We start from the raw sequence: 15,991 nt of genomic DNA on the forward strand, positions 1-15,991 counted from the left end.
CCTTGCTCAGCCCTTTAGACATGTATGCCATCTACTGCCTGACTTCTTCGCGTGTGACCCAAGCTCGTCTCTCGGATTCTGTCTCCAGTTCTCTGCCCTCTCAGCCGTACCAGACTCTGCTGGAGGATTGTCTGTTTTACGGACCTGATTGCTGACTCCAGGATATTCAGCTTTTCATCCCCTGCTGTGAGCTTTGCCTGTCTCCTGCTCATTTCAGGACTTTTCAGCTACTTGCACCAAGTTTTTGTTTGTTGTTTTATTTTTAAATCAACCTTTTAAGCGCAACATGGTGTCTAACATCAGGTTCTTTGTCTGGTTTAGCCTCTTACTGTTTTCCAAAAAAATATTTCTGCCCCATGTTCATCTATGGGGCAGAAATATGATCTGCCCCATACCCGGACAGGGCCAAACGGCATCGAACAGCCATCGGGACAGGACGTCTCATCAGGACAGACCTTCCCTCCGTCCAGGACTAGGACAGGTCTAGGGCCAGGAAACTGTTTAGACGTTTACATTCGGGTCGACGTATCAGAGCGCTATTTGCAAAGGAAGTTTCTTCCCTCAGGCTCAGTTTCTGATGAATATTTAACATTCAGATTGCCTGGCTACTCTGCCGGGAATCAGCCCTACGCATGTGTGCGCACCAGTTCAACCTTTTCTTCTTCTTTTGTGAGGATACTGTATATTTATAAGCAAAGAAGATCCCTTTATTTCTCACCAAATGCATATATTTATGTTTTTTAAAAAAAAATTATGTGGAAAAGAGTGGAACTGATGTCAAACTCCCTGTTTGTTTGCACAAACGTGGCTATTAATAGCCACGTTTTTTGTTTTTTTTCTTCTATCTGTAGACAGTTGGCAGGTCAAATTATTCAAATGTGAATGCAAAGTCCTGCACCCCATGTCTCCCTGTGGCTCCTGCTTGTAAAAATCATACCATATTATTCGATTAACATAGTGGAACAACTCATTAGTAGGCCGAGCTGAGCACTCAGACAGGAGTCTCAATCCATTTCCCATTTGCTCTAATCTGATTAGCTCTGCACGCTGCATCAAAGGCTTCATGGCTGTGATAACATGGCAACAGAATGCCTCCTGTCTCAGCGCAGCTTCTCATGTCAGCGATCACATCTATCCCTTCTGAGTGATCACTTGCTCCACTTCCAGTCTTATCATGTTTCTCCCATCTTCCCCAGCATCACGCCGCTGACCTGGGCTAAAGCTGTGATGGCGGTGTGTTGAGCTTGAAAAGATTCTGCCAACGTTATCAAGTTCGGAGGCTCAGCTTTGTGAAATTGGGAACTCTGATGTCTACTTAACCCTCTATGAGCTCGTCTACTGAGCAAGAATGTATCGAATAAAAATAAATAAGGTTACTATTCATTTAAAAATGACATTTTTTTTGTTTTTAAAGTGCACAAATAAAGCTACAACCTTTTTGTATAGATTTGATGTTGCTACAAGAATTTTGCTCTGTTAAAGTTAGCAAAATTTTGCACTTCTCATGTTTTCTCATTTTTCTTGAAAGCGTTTGCGTCATCATGAGTATGTATGTTTGTATTTGTATGCAAGCTGCTGGTGATTCTCCTCATAGCCTGGCTTGGCCATTGAATAGTGCGAAAGAGGGCTAGCTATCCTGGCCCCATGTCAACCTAACAATCTGCTCACAGAAAACAGCTAAAATGAACAAGACATGTTTTCCAATTAAAACGGTGTTGCCAGCTCGTTGCACAGATATTGCTAGGGCAGGAGCTTCCACCTGGGGAGACAGACACATGATGAGCACACATAGACAGGTTCATGGGGGAATGAGGGAAGCTATCAGTTCTTCGGGATTAAATTCAACTGCAAAATGTGTTTATCAAAGTGTCATGGCATAAAATGTAAATACAGTTGTGCATAAAAAAAAATCAAGTTTAGGCTTCAGAGCTTCAGTGTGGTCAGTAGTGATGCAGATTTTATGGCTATCACTACTTGTCAAAGTCAAAGTGAAATTATCGCATAAATGGTCACCGTTGGTGGAATGCAGCGCTATGCGCAGAAAACCCCTTCAGCTGCATTTTCTCTCAAACTGATGAACTTACGGATGTTTCCTTCTCCATGACAAGACTAAACCTGAAGCCCTCGCATATATATCTAGGAAAAATTGCTTGGTTGTGAGAAAACACGGCAAAAGGGAGATAACTGCACCTTTGAGATGAGATGGTCACGAAAGCAGCAGGAAAAGGGCTACAGTCTGTTGTGAGTAGGTAGCATCATATTAAGGTAAATTAATCAATTAATAGTAACAAAAAGAGTTGAAGATTAATAAATGAGTAAGCCTTCATTTTATCAATGTAAAGTCATTGATTCCATTTTTACTTTTAGTTTAAGGAATTCTAAAAATGGGTTCCCAATTTTAATAAATACAGCTTCAATGTCTTTTTTGCCTGAATGTCATTCTTTACAGATCTGTATATTCAATATAAAAACGTTTGTCCAGATGTTAAAATGTAACCATTTGTTTCATTTTCAGTTGAGAAAGTTTGTTTTGTTGGTGATAGAGAAGCAAGGAGCAGATTTATGTATTCGTTTGGGAGATTTTCAACTTCCGTCTGACTGCCAAGGAAACAAAAGGCTGGTGAAAGAAGATTCTTCATAACTACAGAATTTTATTCATTTTGATTTTGTTAGAAATGTAACCTATTTGGCTCACATCGTAGCACGGATAAGCAGGTAACCATAGATGGACAGACGGACTGACAGATAGTTCCTTCTAGCCAACACTTTAATTCATTGTCACAATCTGAAATTTCATTTATAAATGTCCTTCTCTGCAACATGGTTAGAAACTTTTCCGTGTTCCCAAATCTATTTCAAGGCTCTGTCAGCAGAGAATCCTTGGGCCATCTTGATGGGTTGTGATGAGGAACCACATTGGCAAAGCTATACTTATTGTGTACCGCCACCTATTTGTGGCTGGGGGAGAAAATGAGAAAAAGAAGATTGAATTCCCCAAGAGACAGAGGGCGAAATGTTCAGGAATCTGAGTGCAGTTGGTGTCGGTGCCTGAAGTTCGAGCTCATTTGGGAGCCTTGTGCAGAAACAGCTGGAAGAGAAACACAAATATTCCGCCTTAGACTCTCCTACACACACACACACACACACACACACACACACACACACACACACACACACACACACACACACACACACACACACACTACCCGCAGGACAGACTGAGTTAGGACATAGAACATACAACTGTGACGCTTGTATTAGCGCTGGGTCCTGCAGAACCTGACACAGAGATTGTAATCATTCAAAATATATTTTGAAATCTGTTCTATCCTAAAATAAAATAAAAAACATCCAAGGACAATGAATCAGGGTTTGAAGAGTGTATCCTCTCCATTTCAGCCTCTCTAACGGACAAGGAGCTGCGTTGTGTTCTCCACATCCTTTATTCTTCTACATTAGGAAAGTGGTTATTTTCCCACCACATCATTAGATTTGCCATTTTTGTGCCACCAGCTGTTATCGGGCTCAGTAGGCAAAGCGTGTGTAGAAGACAGGAATCAGGACAGCACCTTGAAGCAGATCCAGCTTTATGACAAGAGTATTTGAAAGAGTCAGAATCACCTTTATTTGCTTGGTTCTGAATAATATATTTTAAATATAAGTATTTGGGAAGGGGAATAGAAATACTTTTTAGGGTGGAGGGTGGTGTATATATAGTTCTTTTAACAAAAAGAAGAGACATGGTTGAATTAGTGCAAATATGCATGGTAATAAACTGTTGAGTGTTCTTCAGAGTGATATTCTGTGGAAAGAAACGGTTTCTGTGGAGGATGATTTCTGCAACCAGGATTCTGTAGCGCCAACCTGGAGGTAAAAAGTCTAACTAGTTGGTCTGCAGATATGTTAGCTGCTCATTTCCTGTCCCTAGACCTGCACAGGTCCTGGATGGAGGGAAGGTCAGCCCTCTATAAACTCTCTGGAGAGCTGATTGTTTGTTGTAGCCTGGACCTGTCTCGTTTCGAGGATGAGCCAAACCACGCAGTAATGGATGTACACAAAACACAGAGGATGCAGCTTGTTCCGCCTTCAAGACAAAAAAATGTATTCAGATTAATCCGTGTTTATCACAATACTAAATGTTGTAGTAGCTCACCTAGAGACATAAACCCCCAACCACCAGCCCACATCAGGAAAGCCCTGCTAGGAAACATGAGCACCATCTCTGGTTCGTCAGAATGACTACATCTGATGTTAAATCTGTATGAAAAGAGGATTTGACAAAGTTTTAACATAAGGGTGTAAACACTTTTGCAGTCTGTTATATTTACAAACCCAACCGGGTTGCATTTGTATTTCAGTTGACTTGTACAGCACATTCAGGTCACATTAAAGGTAGAAAAGGTTTGAAATGGATGTGGGAGCTACGGTATGCGACGTACAGTTAATACAGTCTCATTCAGCCAACAGATATCCTAGAAAGGTGAAAGCCTTCCTCGTGACATGAATGGAAGAGTTCTGGGAACAGCAGGGACGGAGCTACGTTCCCAGTGGCTGAGCAGGCTGAGGGTCTGCTGCCGCCATCTGATGGACTGAATGAGCAGCAGACACAAAGAGGCAAAAAAAACAAAACAAAAAAAACAGACTTGTGTGACCAATTCCGCTTTAAAAACAGTCCTCCAGCTCTCATGGCTGAAGGCGGAAACCATAATCACGTTCAGACGAAGGCGTGCGTGTGAGGATGCCGGGTGAATTTAATCTGTTTCATAAGGGCGGTGGGCGGACACGGAGGTGGGAGGCGATTTGAAACGGCCTAATTTAGGAAGCAGCTGCCGAGGCAGACAAGACACGAGTACCGCCGTACTGCGAGTCGTTTACTAACTCATTTACAATCCAATGTGGTGCTCATCGACGGGGAAAGATAGCAGAGGAGAACGGCAGCTACGCAGGGACATAAAGAGGATGACGGAAAGGATGTGTGAAAACAGACATGAGAGAGAGATGCGAGCAGATAAATAAATATGGGCTTAATATGAGTGAAATGAGGCTCTCCACAGTTTCAACATCTCCCCAGGGGACGCTAATTAGATTTCCCAGTGTTTGAATATGCTGGTAGAGTGAGTGGGCTTTTCATTCTGCAACCTTTTTTTTCCCTGTGGTACCAGGTGATCACACCTGAGGACAAACAGCTCCGAACGCATGAGCGCGGCCTCCCAAAGGTATTTATACACCTTGATGTTTCTCATATCTGGTCACATTACAGCCAAAAACATTTAAGTATTTCACTGGAATTTAACATGACAGCAGCGCATTGCGATTAAGCGGAAGCAAAAAATGATGCACGGTTTTCAAGGTCTGTTAAAATAAATGTTTGCAAATCTTCAAAAGCATGCGCAAGCCTACACCTTTGAGTCAATATTTTATGTGAGAGCACCTTTCCCTGGAGTTAAAGCAAGTCTTCTGGGGTATGCCTCATCTAGCTTTGCGAATCTAGGGACTGAAATTATTTCTAAAATAGCTCAAGATCAGTCAAATTGGATGGAGACTGTCTGTGAACATTGATTGTCAAGTCTTGCTACAGACTCCTTTGTAGATCTTGGTCTGGGCTTTGACTGGGTTGGTCCGGCACAAGAACATGCTTTGGCCGAAGCTCTGGCTGTATGTTCAGGCTCGTTGTCCGGAAGAAAGATGAAGCTCGAACCCAGCCTAAAGACATTTATGTCTAACAGGTTTTCTTCAAGTCTTGCCCCGTTTTTAGCTTCATCCAGCTGACCGTTCTGACGAAAGGCGTCCCCACAACCCATTCCATGTTTCACCCTTAAGGTACCATCCTCTCGGCGGCGTACTGTGCAGCATCAGATTTTCACATCCTGGTCTCTTCGTAATGATGTCTGTTTATAACCGTTCTCTAACAAACACCTGAGGCCGTCACAATTAGGTATCCTCTGAAGGCAATCGGGTGCGTTGGATTTCTTTGTGGGTGTCGGAGCGTTGGGGCTGAATGCAAATGTAGGTCACGCCCCTCAGATTTTTATTTGTGAAAAAAAAAAATGTAAAGCAGGCACTGCTATGTGTTGTTCTATCACTGAAATTTCCGACTAAATACATTCTCCTTTGTGGTTGTAACGTGACACAATGTGTAAATGGTTAAAGGGATAAAACTTACCTTTGCTCGGCGCTTGGATGGAGACTGTCTCTAAATGTGCTGTACAAGTCAACTGAAATAGAAACGCACCCCATTGGGTTTGTAAATGTAGATATTAGAAAAGGTGCAATAACCCGACTGCAAAAGTGTTTACACCCTTACATTAAAACTACCCAGGAATGCCAGTCCTGTGTAGTCTGGCATTCCAGGACCAAGGACCTGGTTTATTCTAAAAAAAATTTTAACTTAATCTCTCAAAAATTCTCAAATGTTAGTTTGGGCAAGCTTATGTGAATTCTGTATAGATGTGTTCTCAAATTTGTAATTTGGCAATTAATTGTAATCTCAATTTTACATTTACATTAGTTTTTAATCGCAGTTTTCAATTGTCGACCAGTGTTCTGTTGAAATGTGTAATCTTTATATAATATGAAAATACCTCTGTGACTTGGAGGAAGTTGTGATTTATTTCAAGCTTATATAAGCTCTTATATAAGTAACTTTTTCTTAAGTTATTCATCCAAAACACTTCTGAAAGTAACAGGAACTGTATTGCTCTCGCTTTAATTTAGCGCCCTCTGGTGTCTAAACCTGATCAGTGCGTCTCCAACTGAGTAAAGGGGGCGGCTCCGTGACGTCACCGCGTTGAACTACCGACGGTCTCGCCCTCTGCTGCTCCTGGCGGGGAAGTTAGCGAAGCGAGCACCCCTGTCCGTCCAACCCCAGTGATTTATTAAGGTATGTTGCAGAGATTATGCGTTTAGTTTGCAAATTAGTTTATCCGCGAACGTCTAACTGCGTTAGCCGTAGACAGGCATTGATAAAAAGCAGCTACAGGTAAGCAGCAACGCGGTGCTAACTTTACTGGCTAATCCCTGCACGCCCACCCCTCCAGCATGCCAGACGCCGAACTCCGTTTAATTTCGGACAGTTTTTCAGTTATTTTGTGTTTATGGCTTTTTGTCAACGACGTTTCGGCCCATGAAAAGGCATGTTTAGTTTTCGGCCGCCATTGGAGCAATTCGGCTCGAATATAATGCTCCTCGGTGAAATGTTATGTGGTTTACTGTGCGGTTCTGTTAAGTGCAGGATAATAATAACGGAGGACTGGAGACTGACTGGGACGGTGGAAGTTATCCAAGCATTGATATGGGACCGGTTTGTGTTCGCTTTGGCGTACAGTTCTTATTCAGGGGTTTGTTTAGCAATATTTAGACGCAAAGTCATTTAAAAAACAATAATTAAAAATAAGCTTGGGAGAGACCCAGACCTGCGCATATGTGTTTGGATCTCATGGCTGCGGGGTTGTCAGACTCACGTGCAGCTAATGGGCCAGACTGAAGCCCCTCCCACCAAGGCTACGCATGATGGGATGCTGACCAGGGGGAGTCAAAGGTCACAGTTTCCAGGCGGTGCTCGTCGTTGTGCTGCCAGCAGGTGGAAGCCGGTCCTCACCTGTATGAACACAGTGATATGCAGAAGGCGCCAGTCCAGTGGCACTCTGAGGTTAATAAGTGACCCGTTTGGGTAACGGCGTCCAGCACTTGTCCTTCTAGTGACGGTTTAGAAAGTCACCTTCATTGTCACAGCTATGTGAAATGGAACGTACAAACGATTATAGTATTAATCTTTTAAATGGATGACAAAAAAAGGTTGGCGTCTTAGTCGGGGACACTTCTAGGGATTGATTTGATCTCTCGTGTGAGATGGGGGTCCCAGCCACTGAGTTATATAATACACTGGAGTGCTAATCGCCCGCTGTTAGAACGAGTCGCTTTGAAGCCACCGGCCGCCATATTGGTACTCCCTATTTCCCCCCAGTAACTAGGGAATATGTGCGCTACAGCATCGAATAACTTGGATTTTCTCATGTTAAGGGGGGGCTTAAAATGTCAAATGCCATCTACTTTTATGTTATGTTCTAAAACTATCAAGTAATGAGAAAGTCATGTGCTGAAATATTTTGCATTTTTTATATATATATATATATATATATATATATATATATATATATATATATATAAATAACAATATACAAAAACATATTTACATACTTATATATATACATATAAATATATATATTTAATATGAATAACATGTAAAATATTTCAGCACTTAATTTCCTAGTAGTTGATAGTGTTAGTACATCCACTGACTGTAGAATTACCTATGAAACGTTTTCACACAGCCAGAAAACTGCTTGTTGTTGCAACCAAATCCTGTGGGATTCTGTGAGAGTAGGGAATAGCAAGATGGCGGCCAGTGACTTCAGTTTTTCGGCAAAATCAGCACTCCAGTGTATTATATAGCTCAGTGGTCCCAACAGGGTACAGGAGGCGTGTCCTAACTGGGTCCGTTCCCGTCAAAGGCGTCCATATTTCGCTGATGGATATTTTTACTGTAACAAACTATTAATGTTCATGCAAACTGTGTCTTTAGCCCCGGTGAGGCCTTCGCATTATCACTGCCAATTCCTGAAGCTGTAATTTAGTGTTCAAACTGTGTTCTTAAAGCAAACTGGTTGCTTGAATGTATGAATGTGAAGCAAAGGAGAGCTGGGAAAGAGCGTGACCTCCCTGTGGTGCTGGGTCTGCAGGTCGGCGATGGCTCTCACTCAGGTGTCCTCCAACAAGTGTGCCGGCGGCTTCCAGAAGGTCTTTGAACATGACAGGTGAGACGAAAACAAAAGTTCCTGCCGTCGCTGAAGCGGGTCGAGGTTCACAGGAGACGGTTTGAACTCGTGTCTGTCTGCCGCCCACAGCACCGAGCTGAAGTGCAAGATGAAGTTTGCCGTCTTCCTGCCTCCCAAGGCTGAAACGGGCAAATGTCCCGTCTTCTACTGGCTTTCTGGTGAGTCACATTACAACCACGCACTTTCCTGTATTTTATCGTGATTAAAAACTAATAGGGATCTGAAACTTACGACCGCTTTACTCCGCTATGCCCCAAATAAATCTGGTGCAACGCATCTTCTTCAGAAGTCGCCTAATTCCCGAACAGGATGGACCTGTATGCAGTTTAATCTCCGTGTGAATCCAGCTGTTCTGTTTCTGGCCTCAGAGGTTTGATAGAGAGCGTTAGTGAACAGCCAGCATCATGGAGGCCAAGGAACCCAGCAGACGGGTCAGAGAGAAGGTAGTAGAGAAGTTTACGCAGGTTTAGGTTCTGAATAACCTAAATAACCCAAGCTTTGAACATGATGTAGTAAAACATCAGTTGGATGGACAGCTGTTAGTCGTGCACTGTAAACTCTGGCCTTGGAGAAAGCCAGATCTCCCACCCTACAGTTTGCCATGAGCCGTATAATCCTGTGGAAAAGGGGGCTCTGGTCAGATTAGACCACCAATAAACGTTTTGATCTCAATACAAAATGCTGTGTGAAGGAAAATTAATGCTGCACTTCACCATCAACACACATGATGAGATGTGATGGGGGCAATGTCATGCTGTGGAGAGGCTCTGTTTAGCTGTGACAGGGACGACGGTCTGAACTCATGGGAGACGGACCGATAAGACCTTAGCCTGAGGGGGGGGGTTGCAGCTTTGATGACCCTAAGCTTACAAATTTAGTTTCCATCCCATTGTAGTAGTGGCTGTGTGTTGTAATGGCCTAAAAACGAATGAAAATTTGATGCATGCCGACATTCTCCATCCAGCCGGACTGAGCCCGGGCTATTTTGGGAAGAATCAAGAATCTTTACCATAGTGACATTTGTATGAGACAGCTCAGGGTGCACACGTATAACGTAACACACAGACACAACAAGGCCTATTTTCACACACTTTGGAAAAACAGAAAATGGAAATCAGTTGATTGCACAGACCGACACGCTTCTTGAGAAGGTTAAAGTGTGCAAATAGTCTTTAGGGTCTGAAAGGATTCATATCAGAGTCCAAAAAGTCTAACATCAGTCCCTTTGTGAACGATTTGAATTAATGTGTAGCTGCATGAATGAATCCCACAGCTCCCTCAATGATAGTGATACCCACTCCCCTCATGCCACGGGGAGAAGCGGCATGAAGCAATGGAGGCAAGCATCTTCCTTCTGGGTTAGAAAAATAGCACCAGAAAATAATATTCCATAACAAATGAATACCCCATAGTGCCGAAGGCAATATTTCTTCATATTTCTGCCTGTAGTTAACTGTGGAAGGCATACCAAGCACAATATAAACCTTTTAAAGCTGATTTGCAGCGAAAAGTGGTTCCTAAAAGTATCAATCATGGCATCTAAATGCCAGTGGAGACCGCCTGCTTCAGATTTTTGTTGTATACATTTTTGAAAATCATGTATTTTATTTCCACAGTCTAATTTTGTGTTTATCTGTTCCATAAAATCCAATTAAACTAGGTTGAAGGTAGTTTTGTGACTAAAGAGCTAAACATGCAGGAACTGTTAGTACTTTTGCTGGTTCTGTGTCATTCCTGGTTGGTGCTGCTGGACGTTAAGCAGTAGCTGCACGTGTGGATAGACTTCCAGGATGGATTCCTGCTTGCTCACATAAATGGTTCAGGAGAATACTCTTGCATGCAGAGAGAGGGTATTTGCAGATTGTGGCAGGTGACGAGACCCCCTGAGGTGAGCCGTCTGTGTCTTCAGTCCGGTTCTGACCCGTTTTTACCACGTGTCTCTCTGCAGGCCTGACGTGCACGGAGCAGAACTTCATCACCAAAGCAGGCAGTCAGCTGGCCGCAGCGGAGCACGGCATCATCATCGTGGCCCCAGACACCAGCCCACGTATGACGGCCCACACTTTAGCGTCCTCAGGGGACGGTTGAGACTGAAGCGTGGCTGCGGGTCTGGAGCTCAAAGTGACAGCACTGCTACTTTCCTGCCTCAGGTGGCTGCAGCATTGAAGGGGAAGATGAGAGCTGGGACTTTGGGACAGGAGCTGGTTTCTACGTGGACGCCACCCAGGATCCCTGGAAAACCAACTATCGCATGTACTCGTATGTCACTGAGGAGGTGCGGAGGATTCATTTCACCATCTTCCCACCAGAAGCTCTCCTGTTCCTGTTATTTAAACCAATAAGAGTTGTTATCTGTATTGTTTTGTCAGCTTCCTAAACTCATCAACTCCAACTTCCCCACCGATCCGGACCGGATGTCCATCAGCGGACACTCCATGGGGGGCCACGGGGCCCTCATCTGTGCCCTGAAGAATCCAGGCAAATACAAGGTACTCCCATGAGGCCTCAGTCTGGGTCTGTTTGAAACCAAGCTGCAGACAGGAAGTTAAATGCTGTGTTCAGAAAGATGCTGATACTTGCTGACGTGTCTCCTGCAGGCCGTATCTGCGTTCGCTCCCATATGTAACCCCATGCAGTGCCCCTGGGGCCAGAAAGCCTTCTCAGGATACCTGGGACCTGACAGGTCCGCGTGGGAGGTAGGAACCCTGCAGTTATACAACAGAATAACATCTGCATGTACCCACACTGGCTCATGTGAAGCATCTCATCTCTGGTCTATTCCAGGCGTATGACGCCACCGTGCTGGCAGGGTCTTACTCCGGCCCTCAGCTCGACATCCTCATCGACCAGGGCCGCGACGACCAGTTCCTGTCCGCCAGCCAGCTGCTGCCCGACAATCTGATCTCCGTCTGCTCAGAGAAGAAGATCCCAGTGGTCTTCAGACTCCAGCCGGTCGGTCCTTGTAGTAGCTCACGCAGTGTCTCGCAGAAGAATTCCCACCCTTTAGCTTCTCGTTTTGTCACAGAACTACCAGAAACTTCCTGAGGTTTCTGCATGACTGATCACAAAGTGGTGCAATGCTCAGAATGGGAAGGGGTCCGCCTTTAGAGGGGACGTCTTAACCAGGTTTATTCATCTAGATTTTAGAAAGATGTTTAACCATCCTTCTAAATAGATGAAGCTGAAATTAAATTTTCACGTCTTGCCACAGATTCTCAGTTAAACTGAGATTTGGACTTTGACTGGACCATTTTAAGTCATAATTATGCTCTGATCTAAACTCCTCCGTTGTAGCTCTGGCTGCGTGTTTGGGGCCATTGTCCTGCTGGAAGGTGAACCTCCACCTCGTCTTAAGCCCTTAGCAGCCTCTACACTGCAAAAACAGATCAAAAAATAAGTAAAATGTTCTTAAAGTTAGTGTATTTATCCTTGATTTGAGTAGGTAAATACGATTATCTGCCAATGGAATTAGTATTTCTACCCCAAAAATAAGATAATTAGATATCCTGCACTTGAAATGAAGGTGAAGGAAAGGAATTGTTCCTATTTTAGTTGCAAAAATCCTATTCCATTGGCAAATCATCTTATTTACCTGCACAAATAAAGGACAAATACACTAATTTTAAGGAACATTTTACTTATTTCTAGTTCCGTTTTTGCAGTGTAGTAGGTTTTCTTCAAGGGTTGCTCTGCTCTGAGCTGCTTCCCTATCCTTGGTCATAAAAGGCCTGCCTACAGCATAGTGCTGCCACCACTGTGTTACATGATGCATATGTGCACTGACTAATACTTGTCCTATCAAAGGGTTGTTCTGGGTTTTCGTTAAGTTTAGTTAGAAAGCAAAATGGCTGAGTAGAAATGCACTTCGCAAAATTTCTTATGAGAAAATAAAAACTTTCCTTCAAACTCACTATTTTGTTTTGGTCCGTCAGAAAACCCCAGTTTCTGGTTGTAACATTAACTCCTTGGGGAAGCGCAAGGGGTGTGAATACTTTTGCTGAGCTCTGAAAGTAGAAACACAGAATTGAAAGAAAATGTATGCTTTTCATAAATACCTGTCCATTTTGGAGAAAACAACCTCTTCCATCATTAGAAAATGTAAAGAATTTGATGTTTTTTTTAGTTTCACCTTTTGATAAAACAGATTTATTTAAAAGCCAGCTGGTTTCCTCCTGCAGGGCTACGATCACAGCTACTTCTTCATCTACTCGTTTATGAACGACCACATCAAGCACCACGCCAAGTACCTGAACGCCTGAGCAGCCGCAGCATCAGTTCACCGCGGGCCGCTGCGCCGCTTCCAGAAGCAGCAGCCCTCTTAGTTCAACCACCTGCAGAACTAAAATAATGTCCTGGAAACAACTGAGGGGAAACCAGGATGTGGTTCTGTGTTAACAGCACTTACCTGTATCCTCAGCTGGAGACACTTCAGTTCGGGGACAACTACGTTTTTCAATAAATGTTTCTGTGGCTTGAGCAAATGTTGAATTATTGAGCGCTTATTTCATTAGGAGGTTATCAGTGAACGCATCCTAATGGTTTGGAACAAACCGCCATTACTCGTTTGCTTTAAATCGTTAGTGAAGAAAAGGACGTTCTGCCCAGGGCTGATGGGAGTGAAGTGAGAGGTTAGGTTCTCATCAGATAGTCCGCAGTCGTCTTTTCTATAGCACCTGTTTTTAGCTGCTGGGTTTTTGATGAAATCAGTAATTTTTTTCAATGCTTACATTTATTCAAAGGCCTTAGTGTTAATAATTTTTTTTTGGGGGGTGGTTCTATAAAAAAAAGTAATTTAAAAAAGAAAAGATTTTGAGCCACTCCAGTTCTTATAACAGTTCTAAAACAGCCTGAAAAAGCATAAATTTGACTTCATGATGAGCCAAGTCTGGATAAGCAGGGAAAAATGAAGACAAAGGAAATAACGTTTTTCCCATACTGTAACTCTTTCCTTTATATAAAAGATCAAAAATGGATTTTAACTTTGATTTTATCTATAGCTGATATTCATGTTTGACTTTGGGTTTTTGTCCCACTCATTGATCCCTTTGGTTTTTGAGTTGCTACCATATTAAAAACAAGTGATTCTTGAAGAAAGGAGCCCTTTCACTGCCTTAGCTTCTAGATCCTTTTAGTTCTGGGGTTGGGCCCCATTAAAGACTTGATTTTTAAATCTAGATTTGTATAAAACTTTAAAAAGGAATACTTGTAGAAAGTTCTAGATCATTCTTTCACTACACTGTAGTTTAAGGGCCACAAAGCCTTCTGGATGGACAAATGAAAATGCTCTTGTAAACATCCCACTATTGGAGGTGTATCTGGGTTTTTGTCTCACATCTCTTGCAATAAAGAAAAATAATTTGATGGTATTTTTGATTAAAGTTTTATCACTGATCAGCAATACCCAGTTCAAGAACCCTGGGTCCAGGTCTAGAGATAATTGACAACCTGTGAACTGGACCCTTTTGATTTTACAACAAACATAGGCCTTCCTAGCTCTGGTTCATCCGGTGTCCTCTGATGACCGTTGGGATGTTTCTGTAGCTATCCAAATCTCGACCATTCATTTACCCCAGCTGGAATTCACTGTCTGTCCAAGTCCCACGCCTGGCTGTACATGTCTGAGCACAAAGGTAGAATGACCGGAGACCAGATCACCTCAGACAAGTCTGGAGAAGAATCCAGAAAAAAAATCTGCTGATTTAGTCCCAATGAGCCCAGTGGACTCCATCATCCTTAAGTGGAAGAAGTAACGTTTTGTTTTTTGTTTTTTTGTGGAGATCGATGAAAGCCAATCCCATCCCTGCCCAGACATTTCAAGATTTAAGTCTGAGAAATGATTAAAAACAGAAGAAGAATGCAATGCAGCCAATTTGTAGAAGACGTTCTGACGTGAGGTTTTTACTGATAAAGTGATGAGAAATACAGTACAGTATATACAGTATTCACAGCAGTTAAGGCGACATTACAGGGACATTTCATGCGTGCTGTACAAAAATTTCACAAACTGTTACAAAAGGGCACGTTAACATCGAAAGTTCAACAAACCTGAAGATAAGTCACAGAAAAATACATTTGCTCCCTGTCAGAAAAAGTAGAAAAACTGAGTATACAGGCCGTTTCTGGACAGCATTAATACAAAAGAAGAGACTTTAAAAAAAAAAAAAAAAACACCCAAACTGCTCAACGTTCAGCAGGCACACATTAGATTGACTGGCATCAGAATTCTAGCCTAAACTCTGTCATCGGGTTGTATTAAAGGTGAATCCAGATTTTTTTCAGTTGCCAAAAACGCAGACTTACTAACACACAACTTTAAAGTGCAGAAACCCTGGGGGAAGATGTCGCTTTGGTTGTATTGCTTTTTTTTCCCCCCTTTGAAGCGCTGAGATGTGCCCAGAACTGTGGAAGACCCAACGAGAAAAGACAAAAGAAAAACTGCAGCTTTAAATGATGCAATCCCTTATTATCACCTAGATGTCCTGTTTGGGTATCAAGACGTCACTATGATCTGTTTGGTTAAAGTGAAACAGTTCGACACCCAGACTAAATGTCAGGAAGACCTCTTTCCCTCTGTTTAAAACCAAGGAGGAGAAACGAGACTGCAGAGCAGCGATTGCTAGTGCTGAAGATTTATGGGAATTTACTGATTTCTGTTCAGCTGAGCTGCCCGTAGTGTTGGAGTACGTTGAAATGATCGTTTACATCATACCTTGGTGGGAAAACAGCCGTTTCCAGGTGAAATATACAGTACGTCAACATAGTGATAAATATATGCAGGTCATTCTGCAATAAAAAAAATTAACGATAAAGAATGCTTGTATTGGCAACTTAATCCAACCAGTGGAAGACTTGTTTGTCTACTTTCTAAATTAAAAATGATTATTTTACTACTGAGTCTGGAAGTAGCTCAAGCTTTGGATAGCAAGCTGCAAACAAAAAAAAAAAAAAAAAAAAAAAAACTGCTGTTTGAGAATGTTAGTTTCTTTCTGGAGAAACTTTAGACAAAATGCTTTAAAGAGGCAGTACTCTAGTTTTTAACTGATGTTTGGTTTCCATGCAACTGCCAGCTAGACTGATTTGCTAACTTAAAAATCCTTTCAGTCCTCCTGTACTACTGACTGTCTCCCTGTAGAGGGCAGCCTTACATTTCTCTAAAC

The 15,991-nt window shown here is 42.6% G+C and overlaps 1 protein-coding gene across 2 annotated transcripts; it reads left to right on the top strand.

The window, feature by feature from the left end:
• Positions 1-6,742: 6,742 nt before the first annotated feature.
• On the top strand, positions 6,743-13,315 carry esd (esterase D/formylglutathione hydrolase). 2 transcript variants are annotated; one of them, XM_012853079.3, is made up of 9 exons: positions 6,743-6,880; positions 8,739-8,813; positions 8,904-8,992; positions 10,783-10,881; positions 10,985-11,109; positions 11,204-11,323; positions 11,432-11,530; positions 11,619-11,786; positions 13,013-13,315. In XM_012853079.3, exons 2-9 carry the CDS (start codon positions 8,746-8,748, stop codon positions 13,091-13,093), a joined length of 849 nt encoding a protein of 282 aa, XP_012708533.2. In that variant the 5' UTR covers positions 6,743-6,880; positions 8,739-8,745; the 3' UTR covers positions 13,094-13,315. The 2 variants fall into 2 exon arrangements, with proteins under 2 accessions (XP_012708533.2, XP_012708532.2); XM_012853078.3 differs by lacking the exon at positions 6,743-6,880 and adding an exon at positions 6,887-6,979.
• Positions 13,316-15,991: the final 2,676 nt, after the last annotated feature.

This window comes from Fundulus heteroclitus, chromosome 7 (genome assembly GCF_011125445.2).
Source record: "Fundulus heteroclitus isolate FHET01 chromosome 7, MU-UCD_Fhet_4.1, whole genome shotgun sequence".
NCBI classification, from domain to species: domain Eukaryota; kingdom Metazoa; phylum Chordata; class Actinopteri; order Cyprinodontiformes; family Fundulidae; genus Fundulus; species Fundulus heteroclitus.